This window comes from Ochotona princeps, chromosome 1 (assembly GCF_030435755.1).
Source record: "Ochotona princeps isolate mOchPri1 chromosome 1, mOchPri1.hap1, whole genome shotgun sequence".
Classification (NCBI taxonomy): domain Eukaryota; kingdom Metazoa; phylum Chordata; class Mammalia; order Lagomorpha; family Ochotonidae; genus Ochotona; species Ochotona princeps.
Window position 1 is genome coordinate 104,296,979 of NC_080832.1, and position 26,332 is coordinate 104,323,310.

Consider the following 26,332-nt stretch of genomic DNA (forward strand, 5'->3'; position numbering starts at 1 on the left):
GAACCCTACACCCCTAATCATCAGAAAGTAACTATAGAAGATGTTATGGATCTGCATATTTCAGCAACTCTTAGAGACTCAAATATCTCAGAAGGGGGGATTGAAGTGGGACAGGTAGATAGCTAGGTTAGGGTCACAATCTGGAAGCCACACTGCCCTGCTTTTTGTAAATTCCACTCACTTATCAATGAATGACTCCACCCGCAGGACCTACTCCCCTCTCTGGAGACCTGGAATGATACAATGAAACCACTTCCCTTCCCAAGATTATTGCACGACTGACCGTGTGGAGGGAGCATTTCCTTCCCACTGCCACAGAACGGAAGGAAGGAACATTCCCCTCGCTACACACACCTTTCCCCTCCCAAACCGCTCCATTCCCCCGTGTGCACCTGTGAGCTCCTCACTTTTTTTAAAAAAAGATTTATTTTTATTGCAAAGTCAGATATACAGTGAGGAGGAGAGACAGAGAGGAGTGACCTCATAATGGCCAGAGCTGTGCTGATCTGAAGCCAAGAGCCAGGAGCCTCTTCCGGGCCTCCCACGTGGACGCAGGGTACAAAAGCTTTGGACCATCTTTGATTGCTTTCCCAGGCCACAGCAGGGAGCTGGATGGGAAGCAGGGCTGCCAGATTAGAGCTGGAACCCATATGGGATGCTGGCACATTCAAGTTAAGGACCTTAGCTGCTAGGCTACTGCGCCAGGCCCCCAGGAAGTTTTTTTTTTTTTAAGATTTATTTATTTTTATTGCAAAGACAGATTTATAGAAAGAAGGAGAAACTTCTCTCACTTACTATCTTCCCAGGCCACCAGCAGGGAGCTAGATGGGAAGTAGCCACTGGGTCATGAATTGGCATCCATATGCCAATTGACATCCATATGGGTATCTAGGACATATAAGGTAAGAATTTAGCCATTGAGCCATTGTATAGGGCCTGCACTATTTTTTTTATAAAGATTTATTTATTATTTTTATTACAAAGTCAGATATACAGAGAGGAGGAGAGACAGAGAGGAAGATCTTCTGTCTGATGATTCACTCCCCAAGTGAGCGCAACGGCTGGTGCTATGCCGATCCAAAGCCGGGAACCTGGAACCTCTTCCAGGTCTCCCACGCGGATGCAGGGTCCCAAAGCTTTGGGCCGTCCTCTCCTGCTTTCCCAGGCCACAAGCAGGGAGCTGGATGGGAAGTGGAGCTGCCAGGATTAGAACCGGCGCCCATATGGGATCCCAGCGCGTTCAAGGCGAGGACTTTAGCCGCTAGGCCATGCTGCCGGGCCCTGCACTATTTTTTTAATATAAAAAATTTATTGTATTTTATTTGTAAGGCAGATTTACCAAGAAAGAATAAGAAGCAGAGACAGATTTTCCATCCACTGGCTCACTCCCCTGATGGCTGCAATAGCTAGCGCTGAGCCCACCTGAAGCCAGGAGTTTCCTCCAGGTCTCTCACATGGGTGCAGGATCTCAAGGCTTTAAGCCATTCTCCATCCTCCATTGCTCTCCCAGGCCATTAACAGGAAGATGGATGGGAAGTGGAGCTGCTGGGATTCACACTGGTGCCCATATGGGATGCTGGTTTCACAGGTAGAGGCTTAGCCTACTACATGGCCCCCAGGAGGCACTTGTCAAACACCAGCAATGATTTGATTTTGTGCATCTTTGACGCAGAACTAGGTTCACCTGCTGCCGTGGGGCCTCCCCAGCTGCAACCCGCTGGTGGTTGCAACTGTGGGAAACACAACCTTTGACACCTGTGCTTACAACCTCTGGAGGGAGGGGGGATGTCTGTTTGAGGGAGCAGATGAAAGAGGAAGAAGCTTAGGGCTCTCCCGCAGGCCCCTAACTGTGCCAGCCCTGACCACAGTATTCACATGCAGCTGCAACCCTAATCAGGGCACACACTAGTGCCTCGTGACCTATTGTGCCCACACCTCCTGCTGTGCCCATGGCACCCTGCCACAGCCAGTGAGTGCCAGCAGCATGCCTGAGTTACAGTGACAGCCACACATCTGTAAATGCCGTCCAGAAGTGGGGTTCTAACCCTAGGCCCACAGCTGTGGGATCCCCTCCTTGATGCTGGCCAGGGATGGCAGTGGGAGGCAGGGACCTTCTACCCCTGGCCCACGTCTTCCTGTCCTAGATACACAGAAACACGGAAGCCAGAACATATGTTTATTTTGACAGTGTCCGTAGGGTAGGGGGTGGCAGGTGTGGGAGGATCAGAAAGTGTTTGTGGAGCCGGAAGTGGGCGGCGAGCTCCCTTCCCCCATTCTTAGCATCCCTGGCCATGGAGGCACCAGGAAAGCATCAATTTATTTTTAGTTTTGTACATTTTATTATTTTACATTATATGTATCTAGAGAGGAACGGAGACTGTGAAGTGGTCCAGCCACTCTCCAAGCGTGGCTGGGTAAACTGGGAGGATGAGAGGGGTAGACGCAGGTGGGGTGGAAGGTGTTCCAGGCCTTTTCCATTGGCAGAGAATGTAGAGCTGAGAGCGGGAGAGCAGCAGCGCCCCTCTGCTCAGCCAGCCCCTTTTGTTAGGGGCGGTGGTGGGGGGCATGCAGGGACTTCGGTTCTGGCTGTGCCACTATCCCCACATGATCGTCTGCAGCCACTGCATACAGAGAAGCAGATTGCAGGAAGTGAAGAGGTGGCAGGGACAGAGGAAAAGGAATGTCAGTGGAGCGTGGTTGGGAGAAGCCAGGAGTGCCCAACCAACTGCTCCCCAGCCCAACGCACCTGCTGCAAGTTCACGTGAATGTGGCCAGTGTTCTGGGGATCCATAGTGAGGAAGAATGCTGCATCAGGGAGGAGCAAGGCGGTGGGCGCTGAGAGCTGAGTCAGTGAGCCCAGAAAGACCTTCCTCCCCGCCTGCCCCACAACTAGGGAGAATGTCACAGAGGGTAGAAGCAGCTCCTTGCTGCTCCCCGAGGCAGCTCAAACACCCCTGGTTTCCAGGAAATGACAACCACAACTCTCAACAGCTCTGTGGTATGCCAGGCCCCAGCTCTGAGCAAACACTGGCTGGGAGAGGAGTCCAGCACCTCTGAACCATCTTAGGGGTGTGATACCGGAGCAGCGCTGGTCCAGGGCAGGAGGAGGGGAGGGATGGGAGAGCGCCGGAATCCTGGTCTGGGTGGGGCGGCTGGCAGATGCCTGACTCACTGAACATGGCCTTCAGCTTCAGGAAACAGCTGATGAAACTGTTAAAATCCACGATCATGTTGTCATCCGCATACCTCGCCACCAGCACCTGCATCACCTTGTTGTTCAGCTTGATGCCTGACACACACAGGACCAAGGATAGGGAGAGGCTAGGCTTCTGGCCGCTGGCCCCACCTCCTTCCCAGTCCCAAAGCCCCCTCCTCTTGACCCCTGGCCACCTGCTTTCTCAATTGCCAAGCGCATCTCATAGGAGTTCAAGGTCCCTGAGTGGTCCTGGTCACACTCTTGGAAGATGTCCTGAAGGGACAGACAGGTCAGGGAGGCTAGCCGCGTACAGGGCCGTGTGGTACAAATCATAAATTCTTCAGTACAGCTGGCTTATGAAACAGCTACTTGGACCCTGGACACCCACCCCAGCTGCCCGTGCCCTTCCTACCCTGTGACTAAGTGAGTGTTAACTGGAAGCACAGCTGGGGGTTCTGGACATCTGCAACTGCCACATCCCTGGGCTATAGTGGCTAGTCAGCATTTTGGCCACCTGGTATACCTGTACTCCAGACTACGTTGTGTTGTGTGTGTTGGGTGCTGGTGGTGGGGCGTGGCTGGGAGCTGCAGTTCTGGTTCTATCCTTCTGGTTCCCACCCCCCCCCCAAGTTCTTGGCCCTCCCTGCAGACTTCCCCACCAGCACCCTTTACCGTCCATTTCTTGAGCTTTTTCCACAGAATCTGGAATTCCAGAATCCCCAGCTTGCCTGAGCAGTCTTTCTGGCGGAGCGGGATGGTCAAGGATGGCCAAGAAGGGAACAAAGTGTGTCTGGTGGGAAGTAGGGGGAGCAGAGGGACACAGCAGGGTGGGGGACACAGAGGCAGCTTCTTGTTTGGCAGAAGCTGGAAGAACTGCATCTTGTATTCACTCTCTGGGGCCAGCATGGTGGCACAGCGAGTTAAGCCAGGGCCTGTGATGTAAGCATCCCAGTTCAAGCCCCAGCTTCTCTGCCTCTCATCCAGCTCCTTGCTATTGTACCCAGGGAAAGCAGCAGAAGACAGCCCAAGTGCTTGGACCCATGCATCTACATGGGAGATCTGCATGGATTTCTAGGCTCCTGGCTCCAGCCTGACCCATCCCTGGTTATTGCAGCCTTCTGAAGAATAAAGCAATGGGTGGAAGCTCCTGCTTTCTTTCTCTGTCATTTTGTCTTTCAAATCAAAATTTTAAAAAATATTTATTTATTTTTATTGCATTTATTTTTATTACAGAGGAGGAGAGACAGAGAGGAAGATCTTCCACCCGATGATTCACACCCCAGGTGACTGCAATGGACAGTGCTATACCAAATCCGAAGCCAGGAGCCAGGAACTTCCTCCAGGTCTCCCGCGTGGGTGCAGGGTCCCAAGGCTTTGGGCCGTCCTTGACTGCTTTTCCAGGCCACAAGCAGGGAACTGGATGGGAAGTGGAGCTGCTGGGATTAGAAACCAGTGCCCATATGGGATTCCAGTGTATTCAAGGCGAGGACTTCAGCCGCTAGGCCATGCCGCCGGGCCCTCAAATCAAATTTTTAAAGATTTTCAAGCTGAAGCCAGGATCCTGGAATTCCATCCTGGTATCCCATATAGATGACAGAGGCCTAAGTACTTGGATCACCCTCTGCTACTACCCTCCCAGGCAGGCTTGGCATCTATTTGCTATCCTAAAGCCCAGTCCCCATCAGGAAACAGTGGGTGGTTGGCTGGACAGGGGCCAGGCCCAGGGTTGGAGGGGCCAGGAAACGGGGGCAGGACGGTCCACTGGGCAGGAAGATACATCCATGAGGTTGATCATACAGCGGCAAGCATCCAGGCCAAACTCCTTGCTCTTGAAGTTTTTGACTGTGTGGAAAGGCAGAGGTGGGGTGAGGGACAGGAAAAAGAGACGGAACGGATGGAGCCCCATGACAGGAGCCAGGGAGTGGTTGCACTGGGGCACACGGCTCGGGGTGGCAGGGCAGAGGGCACTCACATTTCGAGGACATCTTGTTGAGTAGCCTCTGTAGCTCATACACATCTATCTCATGGTCCTAGGAAGTGAGACTGTGAGCTCCTCACCACACAGTCACCTCCCTCTGCCCTGAGCCGATGCCCACCCTGACCCTCCCCACCCTCACCTCTCCTGCCACGACCTCAAACAAATGGATGAAGTTTGGGTCCATGTCATCCCCAGAGATGTTCTCCTGAGGAGGATAGGAGCAGCACAGGGACCTAGTGCAAACACTTGCCCTATACCTTCTGGGTGCTGTGCCCCGCCCCCAGGCTCCGAGTTGCCACCTCACCTCCTGAAGCTGCTCTGCGTAGTTGACTTCATCCAGCTCCCTGGAAAAGGAATCCAAAGTTCCAGAGGTTATTGGGGCTGGAGGGAGGGGTGATTCCCTGGAATGACCCCTGAAGCAGTTAGGAACTACCGGTGGAATCTGGGGTCTACCTAAGCATGGTTCTGCTTCTCCCACCTCCTCCTGCCTCAGTTTCCCCAAGAGCACTAAAGTAGGGGGAGGATCAGGTGATGGCACCCTGAACTTGACATCCCATAGCTCCTGGAGGCACAGCTTGGAAGCACAGCTCCTCTCACTGCCTCCCACTCCCATCCTTCCAGCCCTCACCAGCCCTCACCAGGACTCGCTGTGCTTCTCCGTGAAGACCCGTAGCAGGAAGTCAGCATCTCTGTGCGGCTCAAAGGTGGAGGGGACGATGATGTAGTCCCCAGGGGCCAGCCGGAGCTGGCTGCTCACCTCCCGGGTATTGGTGAAGATTTCGGAAAAACCGTGGTCCTGGTACTTGGTGAAAAAGTCCTTCTTCAAGTGCACATCGTGGATATTCTGAAACTACATGTGCCCTGGAGGTGGGCTGGGACCAGCACAGGGGATAGGGAAAAAGGCTGGGCAGCATTAAGGGTGAGGGGTCACTCCCAACGGAGTCGTGGACAGCAGTCGAGTGGCAGGAATGCCCTGGAGGCGCTCTGTCCTCCCCAAATGCCACTGGGGTCAGAGTGGGCTTGGAATCTTAATCCAGTCCCCCTCCCTCTGGGTCTTCCCCCTCTAAATCCCACCCCTTGTTCATCCACATGCAGCTGGGATTGAGGTGAGTGCCTGCCCAGGATCTGGCCCCCAGTCTTCATTTTCTGTACCTCCTTTGGGACCTGGAAAATGAGGAGAGAGAAATATCGGGTCTCGGGCCCGGTGCCATGGCCTAGCGGCTAAAGGTCCTCGCTTTGAACGCCAGGATCCCATATGGGCGCCAGTTCTAATCCTGGCAGCCCTGCTTCCCATCCAGCTCCCTGCTTGTAGCCTGGGGAAGCAGCAGAGGATGGCCCAAAGCCTTGGGAGCCTGCACCCGTGTGGGAGACCTGGAAGAGCTCCTGACTTCAGATCGGCTCAACTCCAGCTGTTGTGGTCACTTGGGGAGTGAATCATCGGACGGAAGATATTTCCTCCTCTATATATCTGACTTTGCAATTAAAAAAAAAATCTTAAAAAAAAAAAGAGATATCAGGTCTCCAGGGTGGGCAAAGGGCTCAGTTCTGTGGAAGGCGTGTGTGTTGGCGTCTGTGTGTTGGGGATATGTTAAGAGTGTGGGGGGCCCTGGTGGTGGCATGAAGCCTCTTGACAGCTAAAAAGTCCTGGTATGAAGAATGCTTCAGCTTGCAATGTGCAGTTTACACTTTGGGCTGCCAAAGCCTAAGCTAAGGGCAGGAAACAGAGTCCCAGAAGGTGGGGTGACTTGCCTAGGTTCATCCTGTTAAAAGCGGCAGAGCTGTAGGGAAACCTGAGGACATGTTCCCCAAATGTCATTCCCAGGAACACCTGTATCCTGGAGGAAGCTGACTGGTGAAGTGTGAGCTTGAGGACTGAGGACAAGCTGAGTGAAGAAGTTAGGGTGAACAGGGCAACTGTGACGGTGTTCCCTCCAGAACCCATATTGGTCTCCAAGGCTGTTTGCTAATGGCATCTGGAGGTGGAGCCTTTGGTGGGTTTAGGATTAGATGAGGTCACAAAGGCAGGGTCCTTCATGCTGGCATTTGCAGCTTCAGAAAAGTGGGAAGAGAGACCTGAGTTGGCATGTGGAGGATGCCTTCCCCCGGGTCGCGATCCAGCAGGAAGACCCTCACTAGGAGCTGTCTTCCTGGACTTCCAGCAGCATGAGTTAAATAAATGTCTTTTCTTTAGACTTTGCGCTGTTCCAGCGACAGAAAACAGAAGGGTGCTGGTGCCCCGGGGCAGGGACCGCCAGTGCCCTTCATTATGCTCCTCTGATGGGGCTTACCACAGAACCTAACCTGGCCTTATTTATGAACCTTGCATGATCTGCTATTTACAGACATGGCCGATGACCTGATGTAGGGCGAGGTTGTGTCTGATCTTGTTCCCTGTCGAACCCCTGAAGGCTGGACGGGGTGACGGGGGTCCTGGTGTAGAGTAGGTGCTCCCTAAATCTTTACTGACTCCATGAATGGACAAATAAAGGGATTTTGCAAAGTGTGACTTGTCCTGGGATGTACCTGCCAGGTGTGTGTGTCATGGGTGGGGTAACTGGTGGGACACCTGGGCCAGGAGATAGTAGTCAAGTTTCTGCTTAGAAATTACCCCAGGATTGGTAAGCCTGGACAGGTGACCTCACCTCTCTGGAGATACCCAATGTCCCTCAGGCCTTAGGAACAATGTCCATCCAGCACAAATAAGGTGCCAGGTCACCATTGTCAAGGTTAAGTCAGTTTCAGTGAGAAGAAGCTTGGCCAGTTTGGGCCTCCCAGGCCTTGCCTCAAGGGCCAATGCTGTGAAGCCAGCTGGAGTGCGTTAGTCTACTGTGGCGGGGGCAGTGGCCCAGGGGAGAAGAGGTCTCCAAAGGGGCAGAGGCCGGGCTAGTGGCGGGCTTGGGGGAGAGCCGGGGTGCCCACCGAGAAGATGACAAAACCAATGGTATGCAGCTGGGAGCCCTGCGGCCGCCCGTGCCGCCAATTCTTCTGCATCAGGGCCACCAGGCAGGTGCACACGACCAAGTTGTCCACTGAATCTGCGTCAGGGTCATCCTCCTCTGGGAGAGAAATCCTGAACTGGGGGTTGGTCCAGAATGTGTCTGTGGAGAAAGCGTATCGGATCCTGGACTACACCCTTTCTATGGCAGATCCGGAGCTGCCCCCAACTACACTCCCACCTTACCCACAAGAGGGTCCATAGAACAGGCTTGAACCTTGACCTCAGCCACCCTGACCCCTATGGACTTTGTGACCCCCACTGTGTGTGGGGGGGGAGCTGCTTTGGCAGTGAGCCTGTAGCCCACCTCTCCCTTCATTCCCCGGGGTGACTGTCCTCACCCACCGGGGTTATTCCTACAGCCCCCTGCGGTGCTGCCTCTGCGCCAGCTGCCTTCGTATAGAGTGGTGTGCCAGTAGCTCTTGTATTCTCCAGACAGCGCATCAGGTGTCAGACTACAAATCTCCAGGAGGGTGAAGTTCTTTAGGAAATCTTGGTAGGACATCCTGGCAGGGGTGGGGGAGGAAGCCGTCAGCTATGTGCACACACACATGCAAACATACAACATGCACACATAACACAGGGACATGCACACACAACATACATTGCAAACACATACAACACACATGCAGCACACACAACACAGTCTCACACAACACACGTGCACATACATACACATGCAGTATAAGCATACATACACAGTACACACTTGCACACATAGGCCCTGTCCCCTAAGGCGCCCTGCAGCCTCCCAATCCCAGGCACCGCAGTCCCAGCCACACTGACCAGAACTCGCCGTCCTCCTTCCTCTGCAGCAGTTCAACCTGGATGTCAGGCGAGACTTCTTCCCACTCCCTGGCACTGGCATGGACACGGGCAAGTGGAAGGAGAGAGATGGGGGGTGGGTAGTGTTTGCTTCCTCCTGCTAGGGGCAATCCCATCCCGGAATGCAGCTCTACAGGGGCTCCCAAGTTCGAAGCAGAAGCTTGAAGGACTGGCTGGCCCTGGTGCTTGGGTTGTGATGCCAGATGAGACCCCAGGTGCTCCCCTGCTGGCTCTGCCTTGGCCCTGGGATGTGCCACAGCCCTGGCACCCATTCCTTGCCCAGCTCAGGAGGAGAGACTTACTTGTCACTCCAGGCTCCATTCCACTCAATCCGGCCCCAGGGATTCTGCACCCGAATCAGGGTTTCTATCCTGCCTCTGTAGAGGACCTGTGGGCAGGGGGTTGGATGTCAGGGACATGGGGACTGGAGGATGTTGCAGTCCTCAGGGCAGGCCACGGTGGTGGGGACTCACATCCTGGAGGCCAGTCACTGAGTAGGCGTGGCCTCTCACTAGCATCCTGTGGGTCACAGATTCCAGGTCTCTGTCACTGGTGACCTACAGAGCAGAGACGGACAGAAGACAGGAAGGGTCTGGTCAAAGGGACGGGGGCACCTGAAAAATGACGAGAACTCTCTGTGGTTCAATTTTGATGAAACTTTCTATTTAGAAATAACTGTAGGTTCACAAGTAGTTGTAACAAATAAGACCGAGGTGGGGGGATGGGCACTGTGATGTAGTAGATTAGACCTCTCCTGTAGCAAAGGCATTCCATAGGGGTGCTAGTTCATGTCCTGTCTGCTCCACTTCTGATCCACTTGCCTGTAAATGGCCTGGAAAAGCAGAAGAGAATTGCCTGCAAGTTCTCAGGCCACTGCACCCATGTGGGAGACCCACAAGAAGCTCCTGGCCCTCAGCTTTGGAATGACTCAGTTCTAGCCTTTGTGGCCATTTAGGGAGTAAACAACAAGTGGATGGAAGGGTTTTCTTTCTGCCCTTCTCTCACTATAACTTTGCCTTTCAAATACAATTTTTAATTAATTAATTGATTTTATTATTCCATGATGCAGGCTCTGGGATTTTCTTTTCTCCTTTCTCAAATCCCCACTCTCTCCCCACTGATTTCTTCAATATTATTATGATAGTATAGTCCTTCACAATTAGTCCTAAGTCCACCATTTTGCTATTTAAGTGTATCCTAACATTGTCCGCATGGACAATGGCAGAGTCAGCATCCTGCTGTCAAGATACATTCAACAGGTTCATCGAGATTTCATCTTTGATTTGTAAGTAGAGATGCACACTGCACGTATCTTCACATTTGTATGTGATCATCTCTGCTAGTTACTGTACATCCCCTTAAATGAAAAGCCATAAAACAAAATCAACAACAGAGAGAAAAATAGAAAATTTACAATAACATGAAGTTAAATAGCATGCTAGTGAATGACCAATGTGTCACTGAAGAAATGAAAAAGAAAATCAAAGATCTTCCTGAAGCAAACAATGCTATCATGCCGCCTATAGGTCAGTAAGGAAATTAGTAAGAAAAACAAAAACTTGTTTTTTGAATGAATTAAAACAAAAACAAAACTATCAAACCTCCTGAGGTGTATCAAAAATAGTATTAAAAGGGCTATTGGGGCCCGGGGCAATAGTGTAGTGGCTAAAGTCCTTGCCTTGCACGCCCGGGATCCCACATGGGCACCGGTTCCTATCCCGGCAGCCACACTTCCCATCCAGCTCCCTGCTTGTGGCCTGAGAAAACAGTTGAGGATGGCCCAAAGCATTGGGACCCTGCACCCACGTGGGAGACCTGAAAGAGGTTCCCGGCTTCTGGCTTCAGATTTGGCTCGGCTCCAGCCATTGTGGCCGCTTGGGGAGTGAATCATTGGACAGAAAATCTTCTTCTCTGTCTCTGCTCCTCTATGTATATCTGCCTTTCCAATAAAAATAAATAAACCTTTTTTTAAAAAGGGCTATTGATCTTGTATTTTGCATGAAAGTTGCCTTAAATCAAAGAAAACATACAATATTTGTCCTTTTGGGGTTGACTAGTTTTACTGAGCATAATGGTCTCTAGTTGGGACCCTTTGGTTGCAAATGGCAGAATTTTATCGTTTTTAATGACTGAGTTTATTCCACAGGTAGCAGGCTGCTGATGTTGACATGGCCTGTCAACCTGACACAGAACCCCCCCCCCAAGTTTGACTGGTGTGATTTGTGTGATTTGAACACATGTTTAACCAAGACATGGGTCAGCTCTGACACTGCCAGCACCATCCCTACATGGTGCTGCGCTTTCCTAGCCACACCAGCCTTTTGTCACTACTCCCTTCCCCAGCCTGCCACCACCATGAATCTGTTCTGCTTTTGGATGATTCTGGCTCTTCCGGAATGTCCTCAGAGCAGAATTGTGCAGCTGTGAGCCCTTGGAGACTGGTGTTTTAAATGTGGCCCAACCCCCCTGAGCTACATCCTGCAGGGCACAAGTCCCAACAGATGGTTCCTTCACACTGCTGCCCTGGTACTCCTGTGTGCATGATCACCCTGGGTTAGTTAGGCCGTTCACCTGTTGAAGACTGTCTGAGTTTCAGAAGATGCCCACATCCCCCTCCGGGGTGCCCGAGTTTGACACCAGGCTCTGGCTCCTGACTCCATCTCCTGGCCAACGCAAACCCTGGGAGACGGTGGTGATGCCTCAAGGAACTGGGTTCCTGCTGCTGCCCATATGGGAGATTTGGACGTGTTCTCCGGGCTGGAGTTCCGGCCTAGTCTCAGCTGTGTTGGATATCTGGGGAGTGAGCTAGAGGATGGAGGCTCTCTCTGGCTAGCTACCTCTTAGATAGATAGATAGATAAATAAATAAACATTTTAAAGAGTAAAATTGCTGTAGGCTTTTGGAAACAGGCTTTGTGTGAACCTAAATCTTCACTGCTTTGTGAGAAATGCCAAGGAATATAATTTCAGGGTTCCAGGGAAGCATCCTGGGTTTGTTTATTCAAATAGTTGTTGGGTACCTTTAAGCTTCAAGGGTCTGTCTGAAGTCCCCGGGGATCGGCCTTGAAGGAGACAGATTCATTGCCTCCGGGAGAAGCACACAGCCGAGCAGGCTACTTTAGGTCACAGCAACATTGGGGAGAAAAACTGATAGTCCACTCTGGCAAGTTAGGAGCAGTGGAGACGCGCCCTGAAGGCTGGGCTGAAGTCCCGCAGCTCCCTGGGGGAGCGGAGAAGCAAACGCCCTTCCCGCTTACCTCGATGGAGCAGCCCACGAGGGAGGACCGCTCCACTGCCTTCCGCATCTGCCTCAGCAGGTCTGGAGGGGGGTTCTGCAGCTGGATGCTCTGGGCCACGCCCCCCGTGAAGTCCTCAAAGCCCTCCGTGGTGCTGCCCCCTGCCAGGGCCTCATAGGAGCCATTCAGCCTGAGTGGTGGGCGCAGAAAGGCCACTGTGAGGGAAGGAGCGGATGCCTCGCCCCACCACCGCCTGAGACCTGGCAAACCCTGATCCATCCCATGCTGGGGGAGAGGGAGACCCTCACTTGGCGTAGGCTTTCTCCAGCAGGGCGCTCCAGAACTCCGTGTTCTGGGCCGAGTGCACGAACACCAGCTTGTCGTGTTTGGTGGGCAGCCGGTCATCTACCACCACGTCTATCCACTGCCCGAACTGCCAGAACTGGGGGGCGGCAGGCAGGGAGGGCCTCAGCCTGCCACACAAGTGTGCGTCCCTCCACCCTGGCAAACCAGCGCCTCATGGTGGCCGGGTCTATGCAGGCCCATCTGCTGTCTCACTCCCCAGAAAGGCAAAGGAAAGCCTAGAACAGATCCCAGCAATATTTGGTGGCCTGGGGAGTGGCCCACATGTTGCTAAGTTAGAGGGGCAGGTTACAAGAGGAATGCAGCAAATAACAATGTCACAAGGCCACACACACACACAGAAGCACACATAGGTGCCCATACAGGCATACATGCAGACAGATACATACACATGCACACACGGATGCACAGGCACATGCTCACACAAGCATATACACAGACACAAGTATACAGACACATGTGTACAGACACAGCTACACATATACACACAGATGCACACATAGGTATAAACAGACACACAAAAGCACATGCATACACACATGCGTATATGGGCATACACAGATGTGCAGACACACAAAACAAATACACAGACACATACATGCACACACAGAGATGTGAATAATGAGAAGGGAAGATGAGAACCACACAGTGGTAACAATAATGGGGGCCGGAAGAGAGGGTATTTACACACCAGCTTACAAGGTTTTTTTCCCCCTTGAGCAGATTTCTGTCATCCTGAGGCCCAAATCTACCCCCAGTAGATTTGAACTGAAAAGAAGGGTAAACTCCACCACTGGCAGCTTCTCAAACACCCTGCCCTGGCTCACATAGCCCTCCTGCACCGTACCCTTTACCTGGAAGTGGAAGATGCCGGCATAGTGTTTCCGGAAGCTCTGCCCCCGGGGTACCACGCGGTACATCAGTTTGGGGCACGTGGTGAGGGCCCCAATGGCAGCCAGCAGCCAGCAGTCCCCTGAAAGCAGGAGGAAGAGGGTAGCCCCCTCCAGCAGCCCCTGTGGGGCAGTGGGTACTGGAGGAGGCAGGCCCCTAGGAGCAGCACCTGCCCGGGGAACCTCCCCCAACCCTCCCCCTTATAGATCGAGTTCAGGAAGGAAGCAAACCAAGAGACCAAGGCAGGGCAGAATCTGGGGACATTATCTTAGGTGAGAGGTTCATAGATGGGAACCACTCGTTTTTGGTTTTTGGAGTTTGGGAATGCGGGTTTTAAATGGTTTTCAACGTCATTTACTTTTACTTATGGGAAAGGCAGACGGAGAGTGAGAAAGATTGGGAGTATCTAGATCTTCCACCTGCAGATTTATTCTCCAAGTATCTATTGCAGCTGAGGCTTGGGTCTGAAAGTCCACTGGATCTCCCGCATATGGGGGCAAGGATTCAAGACTTGACTGATCATCAGCTGCTTCCCAGGATGAACATGGGCAGGAAGCTGACGTAGGATTCAATCCCAGGCACACTAATAGATACCATGGTTTGGGCCTGGCGCGGTGGCCTAGTGGCTAAAGTCCTTGCCTTGCACGTGCCAGGATCCCATTATGGGCGCCGGTTCTAATCCCGCCAGCTCCACTTCCCATTCAGCTCCCTGCTTGTGGCCTGAGAAAGCAGCAGAGGACTACCCATAGTCTTGGGACCCTGCATCCTTGTGGGAGACCTGGAAGAAGTTTCTAGCTCCAGATCGGCTCAGGTCCAGCTGTTGCTGTCACTTGGGGAGTGAATCACTGGATGAAAGATCTTTCTCTTTATCTCTCCTCCTCTCTGCATATATATCTGACTTTGCAATAAAAATAAAGAAGTTAAAAAAAGAGAAACTGCTATGTCTTGCACTGCTATTTTACAATGCTTGTCTTCTTTTAAATTTTTAATTAATTAATTAAACTCAATTGAAAGGCAAGCAGAGAGAGCCCATCTGCTGATTGACTTCCTCAAATGCCCACAGCTACCAGGTCCAGGCCAGGCTGAGGCCAGGAGGCTGGGCCTCTACACGGGTTTCCCCTGTGGTTTGCAGGAGCCAGCACCTACTGCATTAGCAGGAGATTGCGAGGAGGAGCAGTGCTGGGACTCGAACCCAGGGATTCCTATGTGGGATTCTGAGTGGTTTCTTAATGACTGTGCCAAATGCCTGCCCTGGGATGAGGTGTCCTTGTCTTGAGGGTATTGCTCCAACAAATCCCTCCAATAAATCCTCTCACCTCCCACCATGTAGCATGGCTGTGAGAACCCTAAGACATCTCTCTCAAATTTCTGGTGTGTTAAGCGGGAGGGCCTGGGGAGGCACTGGGTTACTGCTTCTTGGGGCTTGGGGAAATAGGGCAGTGTACCTGAGCTGAGGTTTAGTTACAGGGACCACCTGAGCCAGAGGAGGACACAAGTCACTTACTGCCACCTCTGTCCCTGGGGTCAGCCTTCGCTGGGGGGGCTGGGCAGCAGGATGGTGGCTTGTGTGGACATAAGAACGGATGGGGCGATGGGAGGCGGATGGGGGTGGGGAAGAGAGGACTGGGTGCCAAGGTGCTCCCAGAGTCGGGGTGGGGATAGGGGTGGGAGCCATTCTCCCCTCCTGTAGTCCAAGCCCTCTCCCCTCAGAGGTTTCCTGGGCCTCGCTCTGCCCACACTTGGTCCTTTCTGACCCAAGCCTGGGACCTGGAGAAGAGGCCCTGTCTAGGGGTTGTCCACACAGCCCATGGGAGGCAGGGATGAATATTCTGCAAATGCCCCCCCTTGTTGGCTGCCAGGGACTGAGGGCAGCTCCTGCCCCTTCACTGGTTTAATAAGTCTATAGAAGGGTCAGTGGTGTGGCATAGTGAATAAAGCCTCCACCTGCGGAGCTAGCATTCAAAATGGTCACTGGTTTGAGTCTCAGCTGCTCCACTTCTGATCCATCTCCTTTTTTCAAAAAATTATTATTTTTTTAATAATCTTACTCTGATCCATCTCCTTGTTAATGTGCTAAAGAAAGCAGTGAAGGAAGGCTCCAGTTCTTGGTTCCCTGTCACCCATACATTAGACTTGGAACAAGCCCCCTGGCTCCTGGCTGTGGTCTGGTTCTACCTGGGGTTGTTGTGGCCATTTAGGGAGTGAACAAGTGGGTGAGAGATCACTCTCTGTCTCTCTCAGTTAGGGTGCTGCCCACAGGTGGCACTAGGTGGGGGTGCCCCTGCGTGGCTCCTTTAAGACTCCTGGCCTGGGCCCAGTGGCGTGGCCTAGCGGCTAAAGTCCTCGCCCTGAACGTGCCAGGATCCCATATGGGCGCTGGTTCTGATCTCGGCGGCTCCACTTCCCATCCAGCTCCCTGCTTGTGGCCTGGGAAAGCAGTTGAGGATGGCCCAATGCATTGGGTTCCTGCACCCTTGTGGGAGACCTGGAGGAGGTTCCAGGTTCCTGGCTTCGGATCGGCGCAGCACCAGCCGTTGCGCTCACTTGGGGAGTGAATCATCGGATGGAAGATCTTCCTCTCTGTCCCTCCTCCTCTATATATCCGCCTTTCCAATAAAAACAATAAATCTTAAAAAAAAAAAAAAAGACTCCTGGCCTCCTCCTGGGCCTCTATCTTCAGGGCCCCCTGGCTTTGTGGCACACAGCGTGGACACCTGAGCAGCTGCCCCCTGGCTGGGGGCTGAGGCCTCCCGCCATGTGAGGGCACCACTGGGGAAGCAGTGCAATCAGCCCCAGGCCAGGCCTCAGCAGCTGTGTTCTTCCTAAGACACCAGGCCAGATTAACCCAGTGCCGCAGTGCCTGACTCATGGAAAAACCCAGCAAGAAATGTTTGCTTGTGGTTTTTTGTTTTTAGGTCACTAAAGTCTTAGGTTCGGGGTGGGAGAAGAGAGACCTGGCACAATGGTTCAATTGGCTCATCCCCCTTGCAAGCGCCAGGATCCCATATGGGCACTGGTTTGTGTCCTGGCTTGTTCCACTTCCCTTCCAGCTTCCTGCTTGTGGCCTGGGAAAGCAATTGAGGATGGCCCAAAGCCTTGGGACCCTGCACCCATGTGGGAGATCCAGAGGAGGCCCCTGGCTTCAGATTGACTCTGCTCAAGCCACTCTGGCTGTTTGAGTTGTGAGCCAGAGAATGAAAGATTTCTGTCTCTTCTCTCTGTAAATCTATCTTTCCAATAAAAATAAATAGATCTTAAAAGTCTTGGGTAACTCATGTGGCAATTGGTGATCAGTACTGCTCCTCAAAACAGTTTCCAGGTTCTGAGTGCAGCAGGTGGAGCAACTAGGCACTGTGCACCAGGCTTGCCGTTTCAGAAGCAGAAGGGTATGAAAGCAGAGCAGGTGGTCTGAACCTTGGACGCTCTTGTTTTCCACCCCCAGCAGTGCCCAGCTCCCCCCAGTCCCCACTCACCAAGGATGCCCTGGCAGATGTCTGTTGGCGAGATGCCGTTCATGATGAACTGAGGGTTGCTTGAGATGTCCTGCAGTAAAGGAAGCAGGGTTTCAGGGAGCCCAGGACCACCCCCTCATCCTCGCTGATTGAGAACAGATGCCCCTCTCAGTGTTCTAGGGCAGCAGCTAGGGGACGACCAGCTTGGCATTGTCACAGTTGCAGTAACAGCAAAGGTTCACGGGGGACCCCCTAACCTCCTTCCCTATTTCCATCCCTTGGATTGCCTGGGAACTTCAGCATAAGCATGTTCACAACTGTCCCAGCTCTGATGGAAATGGAGAAGAGTGAGGGTCAGGGTGGAGCAATGGAGGGTGACTGAGGAGTTGCTGCAAGCCCCCAGCCCCACAGGCCGGTGCCGCCCCTCCCAGTACCCACCTTGGGCCGCTGCCAGATGATGTTTTGCACATGTTTGGAGTTGGGGCCCAGCTCCTTGAAGCCGAGGGAGCAGGGTTCTGCAGGGAATAAGGGGTCTTCGAATAGCTCTCCCCTTCTCAGGCAGGTAGCCCGCAACTCCTCAAAGTTCTGGTTCCCATAGCTGTGGGCGTTGTTGTGCTGGCCCACACCCTTGGCCTTGAGTCGGCTGTGGTTTATGTAAGCCACCATTCCCTTGTCGGGAAAAATGTCCTCTGCCCAAAAATAAGAAAAACAAGTCAGTTAAAAACCAGAGTCAGATGTTTTACCAAAGAGAATATCCAAATGACCAGTAATCACATGGGTAGACGCTCAACATGGTTAGTCATCAGGGAAATGCACGTTAATAACCTATTAAGTGCCCAGGGGCTTAAGTCCTCACTTTAAATACACTGTGATCCCATATGGGCACTGGTTTCTAATCCAGACAGCTCCACTTCCCATCCAGCTCCCTGCCTGTGGCCTGGGAAAACAGTCAAGGACGGCCCAAAGCCTTGGGTTCCTGCACCTGTGTGGGAGACTTGGAGGAGGTTCCTGGCTCCTGGCTCCTGGCTTTGGATTGGCACAACACCGGCCGCTGTGGTCACTTTGGGAGTGAATCATTGGATGGAAGATCTTCCTCTCTTGTCTCTCCTCCTCTCTGTATATCTAACTTTGCAATAAAAATAAGTAAATCTTAAAACACACACACACACACGACAGAGCCTAAGTGTGGGTGAGGATGTGGAGGACCCAGAACCTTCAAATGCTATTGATGGAACAGCCAGTTTGGAAAACAATCAGGCAGCTCCCCCAGTGGTTGCACATGGGGTTCCTGAGTGATGTTTGGAGTATGGGTTAAGATGCCATGAGTCTGCACCCCATGTTGGAGGGTCTTGGTTCAAGTTCTGGCTCTGCCTCCTTCTGCCAACACAGACCCTGGGAAGTAGTAGTGATGAACTCAAGTACTTGGGCCTCTGCCACCCAAGGGGGAGACTTGGGTTGAGGTTCTTGGCTCCTGGCTTCAGCCTGACCCAGGCATTTCCTGGCTGTTGTGGGCATTTGGGAAGTAAGCCAGCAGATGGATGTGCCTGTTCACTCTCTGTTTCCCCTCACTCTGCTGTGTCTCTCAAATAAATAATTTTTAAAATCTGCTAGCTTAGAGTTAACCATACTGTGTGTCAATTCCTTCTCTAGGTACATATATCCAAGGGAAGAGGAAATCTGTCCCCGCTAGGTGTGTGTCAGCCTCATTCAGATGCACCAACCAGGAGGAACAATCCCTTCCCAACGGTTCAGATTGCACTTGCACCGAGATGGGACTGCCTGTTCCCTCTTTTCCCCAGGTGGGACACTGGTGTCTCTTTTGGACCCGCCCAATGTGATCCCCATATTGTTTTCATGGTCAGTTGCACTCTTCAGTGTTTTGCTGTCCTCATCCTCTTCCATGTTGCCTGCCGTGATGCTGCCTCTGGACGGGAAGTGCAACAGCTGGGACATGAACTGGTACCCATATGGGATGCCAGCACTTGAGAGTGGAGGATTAGGGCCTAGTGCGGTAGCCTCAAGGATAAAATCCTTGTTTTGCATGTGCCAGGATCCCATATGGACACTGGTTCTTGTCCAGGCTGCTTCACTTCCCTTCCAGCTCCCTGCTTGTGCCATGGCCAAGCAGTTGAGGACAGTCCAAGGCCTTGGGACCCTGCACCCATGTGGGAGACCTGGAGGAAGCTCCTGCCTTCAGATCAATTCAGCTCTGGTCATTGTGGCCACGTGGGGAGTGAACCAGCAGACAGAAGACCTTTCTTTCTGTCTCTCCTTCTCTCTGTAAATCTGCCTTTCCAAGAAAAATAAAGAATAAATCTTTAAAAAATATACCAACAACAACAAAAACAAAAAAAAACCTCAAACAAAAAGAAAGTGGAGGATTAGCCTGTTGAGCCATGGTGCCAGCCCCAAGAGGTTAACTTTTGGAATGAACCTTTGGCAGAGTGGGTGAGTAACCTCTCGGGGGCCCGGTGCTGAGCCCCAACTCTGCTGCTGTTCCTAGTCTCTGTTGATACACTTTCTGGAAGGCAGCTTGTGATGGCTTTGGTCGCTGGGTTATTGCTGCCCACATGGGAGACCCAGACTGAGTTTCTAGTTGTTGGTGTCAGTCTGACCTACCCCTGGATGTGGCAAGTGTTTGGGGAGTAAGCTAATAGACAGGAAATCTCTGTCTGCCTGGGTGTCTCTGACTCTAAAATCAATGAAAAGTTTTTGAAATTAAGAAAAAGTTGAATTTACATATCAAAAGTCATTTGATATCTTTTAGGCCAAAAGAACAGTTTCTCCATCTCTTTCTCTCCCTCTCTCTTTTCAGATAAATAGACAAACCTCTAAAAACAGAAGGAAAAAAAATGCTGAGCACTAGGGCACCCCATCTTCCACCTGAGTTGGCAGGAGAGGAAAGAACCCTGTAGGGTGTGGAAGGGATGGGTGTGTTTTGACCTCAGTCAACACTGAAGAACTGGAGGTTGGGGGGAAGGGGTGGATAAAGAGATGGACCTTTCCACTCCTCACCATGGTGTTGAGGATTTTCCTGCACACTCCCCCCCCAAAAAAAATGTTCTGCACCTTAAATGTCGACAAATATCTTGTTAGAGTTACAAGCCAGTCTAGATTATCCCAAAATCTGCCAAGATCAACAAAATTATACTTCAACACAACAAATGGCTAAATACTAAAATGAAATAGATATGAGACAGCTGAATGGTACCCTATAGCCATTTTAAGGTATATAGCACCCGGTCCGGTCCTGCATATAAACTAAAATTGAGATGTCAATGAGCTAATCATAGGTTGTGGTTAGGACTTTTTTTTTTTTTTAACATACTGGTTACTCAAAACCATGTCAATTCCATAATATTGCAAAATTGCTGTTGATGTTATATTGGGTCTCTTAATTGACTGTGATGATATTATACCAGCGCTAACTTCGGACCAGAAATGGTCTCCCCAAGAAACTGTTCAACCCATCTGGACAATAAGTAGCTGGACTCCATGCTTGGTATATGTTTGCAAGGAAAGAATCTTGATTGAATTTGAACTGTAATGCTGCATCAAGGTGGAGGAATCCACCAGGGAGGAGGGGAGGGGGAGGGGTGGGGGGATTCCCAGAGCCTATGAAACTGTCACATAATGCAAAATATTAATAAAAAAAAAAAAAAGAGATGGACCTTTCATATCCTGGTTCATTCCTCAGATGATTGCAACAGCCCAGGCTAGACCAGGCCAAAGTTGGGAACCCAGAGCTCCATCTGGAGGGTCCATGTGGGTGGAAAACCGCCCCCTGCCTTCCAAAGTGCATTAAGGAGGAGTGGATTGAAGCAGAGCATCTGGGGCTTGAACCAGTGCTCTCTGATATGGGATGCCAGGCAGTGTTGGAAGAGGCAGCTCTAGTTGCTTGTCGCCACAATGCAGGCCTTTAACACCTTCTTTTGTAATGGTAATGGCCCTGCTGCCCCTTATGGTCACTTGTCTGCTGTCCTCGGAGGCTGTGGACTCGCAAGGGTGGAGATCAGGGCCTCCTTGTCTACCCATCGCTCTCCTTGGCGTCATAAGGTGCTAGGGACCCCACCAGAGCTTCAGAAATGCTTTTAGTAAATGAATGAGCATTTGGCCCCGCATTTTGGTCAATTCCTGGCTGTGTTCTCCATGTTTTCTGGCTGTGAAGCTGGGATTCAGACCCAGGCATTTGCACAGAAGATGTGGGTATCCCACATGGGGGCCTTCTCTACTGGACTGAGCACCAACCCGCTTACAAAGTTTTAAGTTGTTTCCTGGCAGCTGTGGAAGCACAGAGATTAGAGCTTCTAAGCTTCCCCTACAGGAAGGGGGCCCAGTCACAGCCCCGTGAAGGGGCAGGTGCCACATGGCTCGCCTCTGCACTGCTCCTTCTGTTGGGAAGAACCTGGTAACTGTGTTGAGGGTAACCACAGTCACCCCTAGGGCACTTCTGCCCAGGCTGGGCACCTAAGGGAGCTGGGCCGTGGAAAGCCAGGAGTTGGGGTGTGCCTGAAAAAAGGCCGGGGTCATGGCACAATGGCCTTTCCAAGGTTCCTTTGGAAATTACAGTGTTGTTGCGGGGGTGGATCTAGGTTCTCTTGCTACCCACTCAGAAAGTCCCATTGGCTTTAAGGAGCAGGTGGAGGAAAGACTTGGCAACTGCCCTCTGCTTCCACTGAGCCTGTGGCTGACCTAGGGTCTCCTCCAGCCTCCTGCAGCAGTCACAAAAGTGACACTGTTCCCAACACTTCCCCTGCACCTCACAACTACCTTTTTGGCTGTGTCTATTGCCACCATGTCCCTGTAGCAGATGGGAAAACTGAGACACAGGGAGGTTGGACTGCCTTGCATCATACCCGAGGTGGGCAGTAGAGGGAGGGCTCACCCCTCACAGATATAGCGGGTAGATCTGTGTCCTTACCCACCTGCTGGGTGGAGGAGGCTGGCCTAAAGGTCGAGCATAGGTCAACAGACCCTCACCCAGTGTGTTGCAGCCTCCTGCTGGTCTTCATAATGTCCCATCCCAACTATGGGGTGAAGAGGGGGTAAGGAGGGATGGAGGGATGGAGAGATAGAGAAGAGATGGGGGAGGTAGCTGGTGCCTTGGGCTGCACTGGGGCCTGGGGCATCAGGTGAATTTCTTTGTTGCTCTTGCTGGGTTCCTGGCTTATAGAAAGACACTGCTGTATTGTAGTCTACATGCTGTATGCTATATGCCATTAGCTTTATGTATGTGGTTTGGGATTAGTTAGTACACCATCTGGGAGAAAGGCTGTCTTTTAGATAAAGCTCAGAGGACGTCAGCTGCTTTTCCTGAGCACCCCCTGGGCTCCTAGCTACCTCTCAAGTGCCCCATGTGTGCCCTTCTTCCTAGTTATGGTGATTTGACTCAGTCCATTGGATCATCCCAAGATGATCTTGGTCTTTTTGTTGTTGTTGTTGTTTAAGATTTATTTATTTTTATTGGAATGGTAGACTTACACAGAGAGGAGGAGATACAGAGAGCTTTTCCATCCACTGGTTCACTCCCCAAATAGCTGCAATGACTAGGACTAAGCCAATTTGAAGCCAGGATCCAGGAGCCTCCTCTGGGTCTCCCACATGGGTGCAGGATCCCAAGGCCAGTAGGTGGGTGCTCCCAGCACCCAGCAGGGAATGAAGCCAGTGATGGGCTGAAGCCCACGTGGGAGACCACGATGGAGTTCCTGGTTCCTTGCTTCACTCTGATTATCTGGGGAGTGAACCAGTGACTAGATGTCTCTCTCCCTAACCCCACCCCTCTTTCTAACTGCTTTTCACACAGATAAATATCTTAAAATAACACATGGGACTAGTGCTATGGTTTACCAAGCTAATCCTCCACCCTGTGAGCCAGCATCTCACATAGGTGCTGGTTTGTAGCCTGGCTGGTTTACTTCCCATCCAGCTTTCTGTTTATGGTCTGGTGAAGCAGTGGAGGATGGCGTAAGTCCTTGGACCCCTGCACCTACATGGAAGAAAGCTCACCTCAGGCCATCTGGAGAGTGAACTAGAGGATGGAAGATCTTTCTTTTGTCTCTCCTTCTCTCTGTAAGGTCTGCCTTTCCAATAAAAATAAATAACGTCTTTAAAACAACAGCAACGCATATACAAAGCCTGTACGTTCCATCACTAGGGTCTGTCTGAGCTTGTGGCTCAGTCCCGAGGACCTCCAGGCCATGCAGGCCACTGCAGGCACCACAGGGCACAGCCTTACACAGGGCAGTAGTCCCAAGCCCAGAGATGTGGGCCTGGCCCTGGGGCTGCCTGAGGCAGGATCACAAAGAAAGACAGGCAAAGAGCTAGCTGTTAAAGTAAGACATGGCTGGACAGCAAGTTTTCTGTTCTGGGGGCATATCCTGTGTCCCCCATCAGACTGGGAGTCGCCCTGAGGGTGGCGGCTACAGCTTTCTCTCAGGTTAGGGATCTGCAAGGATCTTGTTTGCCCCACTAGACCTATTGTGTGTGTATGTATGTGTGGGTGTTTTATGGAATTATATTTTTTGAAAAGACAGATCAGATTTAGAGAGGAGAGTAGAGAGAAGTTCCATCCACTGTTTCATGCCCCAAATGGTTCGAGATGAATTGACCTGAAGCCAAGAGCCAGGAGCTTCTTCTAGGTCTCTCACTTGGGTTCTCTGCTGCTTTCCCTAGGTCATAAACAGGGAGCTGGATGTGAAGTGGAGCAACTGGGACATGAACCAGTACCCATATGGGGTCCTGGTGCGTGCAAAGTGAGAATTTAGCCATTGAGCTATTGTGCCAGGCCCTATTTTCTGTTTTGTATGGACAAAAACTGTAGATATGTATCACGTGTAGATATGTATCATGGTGCTTTGAAACTTGTACCCACTGGCTCCTAACTCACACATGCCTTACCTCACATATTTACCTTTTGTTTGTTTTTGTGGCAAGAGCACTTATAGATCTACTGTCAGTGATTTTCCAAATTCCATACATGGCTCCCAGGAGCCCCATGTCTGTGTGGACAGTCTGATTTCCAGAGCCGGGAGGGAACTGGGACATCTCAGAAAATGGATAAAGAACAAGGAGTGGGCATGGGGCCTCCCTGCCAGGTGTAAGCTTTGGGGGGTCAGGTGCACAGTGAGGGCCTGGGGCTGGGAGGCAGGGACTAGAGGTTGGCGGCCCCGGCAGCCCATATTAGGGAGCCGGCTCTAACCACCCCGACTGACATTGAAGGGCAGGGCTGAGCCCTTTTGCTGGCTAAGGTCACTACCTACCAACCTTGCCCACCCCCTGCCAACTCTCCTCATTGGAGCTAACTCCACGTGGCCAGCCTGGACACCAGCTCTCTCTCCTAGCACCCTTTTGAGTCCAGCCTCAGGCCCACCCTGGACTGAAGGCCTTGTGGGAGGTTTTCTCTGTTTCCCGAGGTTGACTCCCTTCCGTGGTAGTTGGCCCATCCCCTGTCCCGACCCTCCCAGTCTCAGGGCTTCCTGCCCTGTGTCCTGCCGGCAGGTCGGACCGCCGGCCACCTGTTTCTTCCCAAGCAGCCTGAGAACGAGGCCTCTGCTGTCCGTCAGGAGTGTCCATCCTGGTAGAGGAGGCACAGCTGCCCATGCTCAAAGGGTATCCCCTCTGATGGACGAATACAATGCCTTCTCCATGGGAACAGGACAAGCCCTATCAACACCTACCTAGGGATGAGAGCATGGTGGTGGCCAGTGCAGTGCTTGGCAGTTGAAGGATCTGGGGGGTGGGGCAGAGAAGCCCTCCCCCCCAGAACTCTGCAGTTGCAGTGGGATTCCAAGGTCAAGCCTACCTTTTGATCCCATCCTTCGTACCCACACTGGCTGTCAGCAACCCATCCCTTTCCAACCTGCCAGGCCTGACCCCCCCACCCCAGCTGCAGTGCCCCAACTGTGGGGACTCAGGAGGGCTGGTTGCAGTCAGGCTCATTCACCAATCAGGGCAGGTGCAGTGCGTGCCTTCCAGGAAGGGCTGGTCCCTGCCATTCCACCTGACCTTTATCTCCTGAAACCCTCATTTCCAGAAGCCGCTTTTCTTCCCCACACAGCATCCACTATCCTTCTATCCTTGTGCTTGTGTCCTCCACCTTTTTTTTTTTTTTTAAGATTTATTTTACTTATTTGAAAGGCAGAATTACAGAGAGGTGGGAGGAGATCTTCCAAAATGGTCTCAACATCTGGACCTGAGCTGGTCCAAAGCTAGGAGTCGGAAACACAAGTCACGTCTCTCTGGTGGGTGCAGGGCCACAAGCATTGGGGCCATTTTCTGCTCTTTTCCCTGGTGCGTTAACAGGGGACTTGGTCAGAAGGGGAGCGGTTGGGATATTGGATGCTGGTGCTTTAATGCTGGCCGCCTTCTCCCCTCCTTGTAAAGACCTTGGTCCCTAGGGGTTGGTGCTGTGGCCTAGTGCACCACTCTTCCACACGCAGTTCTGGCATTCCTATGGGTGCAGGTTCATGTCCTGGCTACTCCGTTTGCAATCCAGCTTCCTCTTTAAAACTTGGAAAAGCAGCGGAGAATGGCTTAAGTCCTTGGGCTCCAGCACCCATGTGGGAGAACCAAAGAAGGCTTCTGGCTTCAGCTCAACTCAACTCCAGCTGTTGTGGCCATTTGGCAAGTGAACCAGTGAATAGATGTCTGTATCTCTCCTTCTCTCTGTAAATCTGCTTTTACAATTAAAGAAAAAAAGACCTTGGTCCTTGATCCCATTTGGGTGAGTGACCTCCTCTTGGTGAATTACACCTGTAAAGGTGACCCCATTTCCAAACAAGGCCACATTGGTATGCACTGGGGGCTTGGCTGACTTCACCATATCTCTTGGGTAGTGGAGATCAGTGCCAAGGCTCCCGCAGTCTGGCACAAACTGTCCTCAGGAGAGGCTGCAGCCAACAGCTGGGACTCCACAGCTGCTGTGGACAGGCACTCCAGTGTCTCTCATCCCCGTCTGGCGTTCAGCAGTGCCACAGCAGGTGCAGGGCAGGACATTCCTACCATGTTGAGTCGGTTCCACCCCCTTCCTCTCCTGATTTCAACCTTCTCCTGGAGGAAAATGTGAATTCCTTTCTGAAGTTCTCACAGGGAGCTAACAACTTTCTATTGACTTAATTTTCAATGCAGCCAAGGTCCTGCTGCCATTAGTCCCAGTTAATAGATAAGCAAAGTGAGGTCCAAAGGTAGGGATTGGGTAGCTTTTCTCACGTCACAGAACTGGGGATGAACCTTGGTCTCTCTTGCTTCTGCTGCCCCTAGCTGTAAGAAGAGGACGTGTAGTGGACTTAGGGCTCCACCGCCTCTGGCATCCCTCAGTGTCTTCTCAGCAAATATTTGTGAAGTGATGTGGCTGTAAACTCCTGACCTGACCAGGGGCAGGGTGCCAGGGCAGAAGGCA

The 26,332-nt window shown here is 51.9% G+C and overlaps 1 protein-coding gene across 2 annotated transcripts; it reads right to left on the reverse strand.

Annotated features, from left to right (window-relative positions):
• Positions 1 to 2,419: 2,419 nt before the first annotated feature.
• On the reverse strand, positions 2,420 to 24,669 carry CAPN11 (calpain 11). 2 transcript variants are annotated; one of them, XM_004590521.3, is made up of 22 exons: positions 24,612 to 24,669; positions 17,374 to 17,624; positions 16,957 to 17,026; positions 13,447 to 13,565; positions 12,538 to 12,671; positions 12,251 to 12,419; positions 9,468 to 9,551; positions 9,297 to 9,382; positions 8,956 to 9,030; positions 8,515 to 8,675; positions 8,094 to 8,272; positions 6,327 to 6,338; positions 5,813 to 6,024; positions 5,479 to 5,518; positions 5,314 to 5,379; positions 5,169 to 5,226; positions 4,974 to 5,038; positions 3,869 to 3,937; positions 3,391 to 3,469; positions 3,173 to 3,289; positions 2,747 to 2,805; positions 2,420 to 2,621 (listed from the first exon to the last, which is right to left on the reverse strand). In XM_004590521.3, the coding sequence occupies exons 1-22, from the start codon at positions 24,625 to 24,627 to the stop codon at positions 2,595 to 2,597; spliced, it is 2,148 nt and encodes a 715-aa protein (XP_004590578.2). In that variant the 5' UTR covers positions 24,628 to 24,669; the 3' UTR covers positions 2,420 to 2,594. The 2 variants fall into 2 exon arrangements, with proteins under 2 accessions (XP_004590578.2, XP_058518363.1); XM_058662380.1 differs by lacking the exon at positions 6,327 to 6,338 and having other exon boundaries at positions 2,421 to 2,621.
• Positions 24,670 to 26,332: the final 1,663 nt, after the last annotated feature.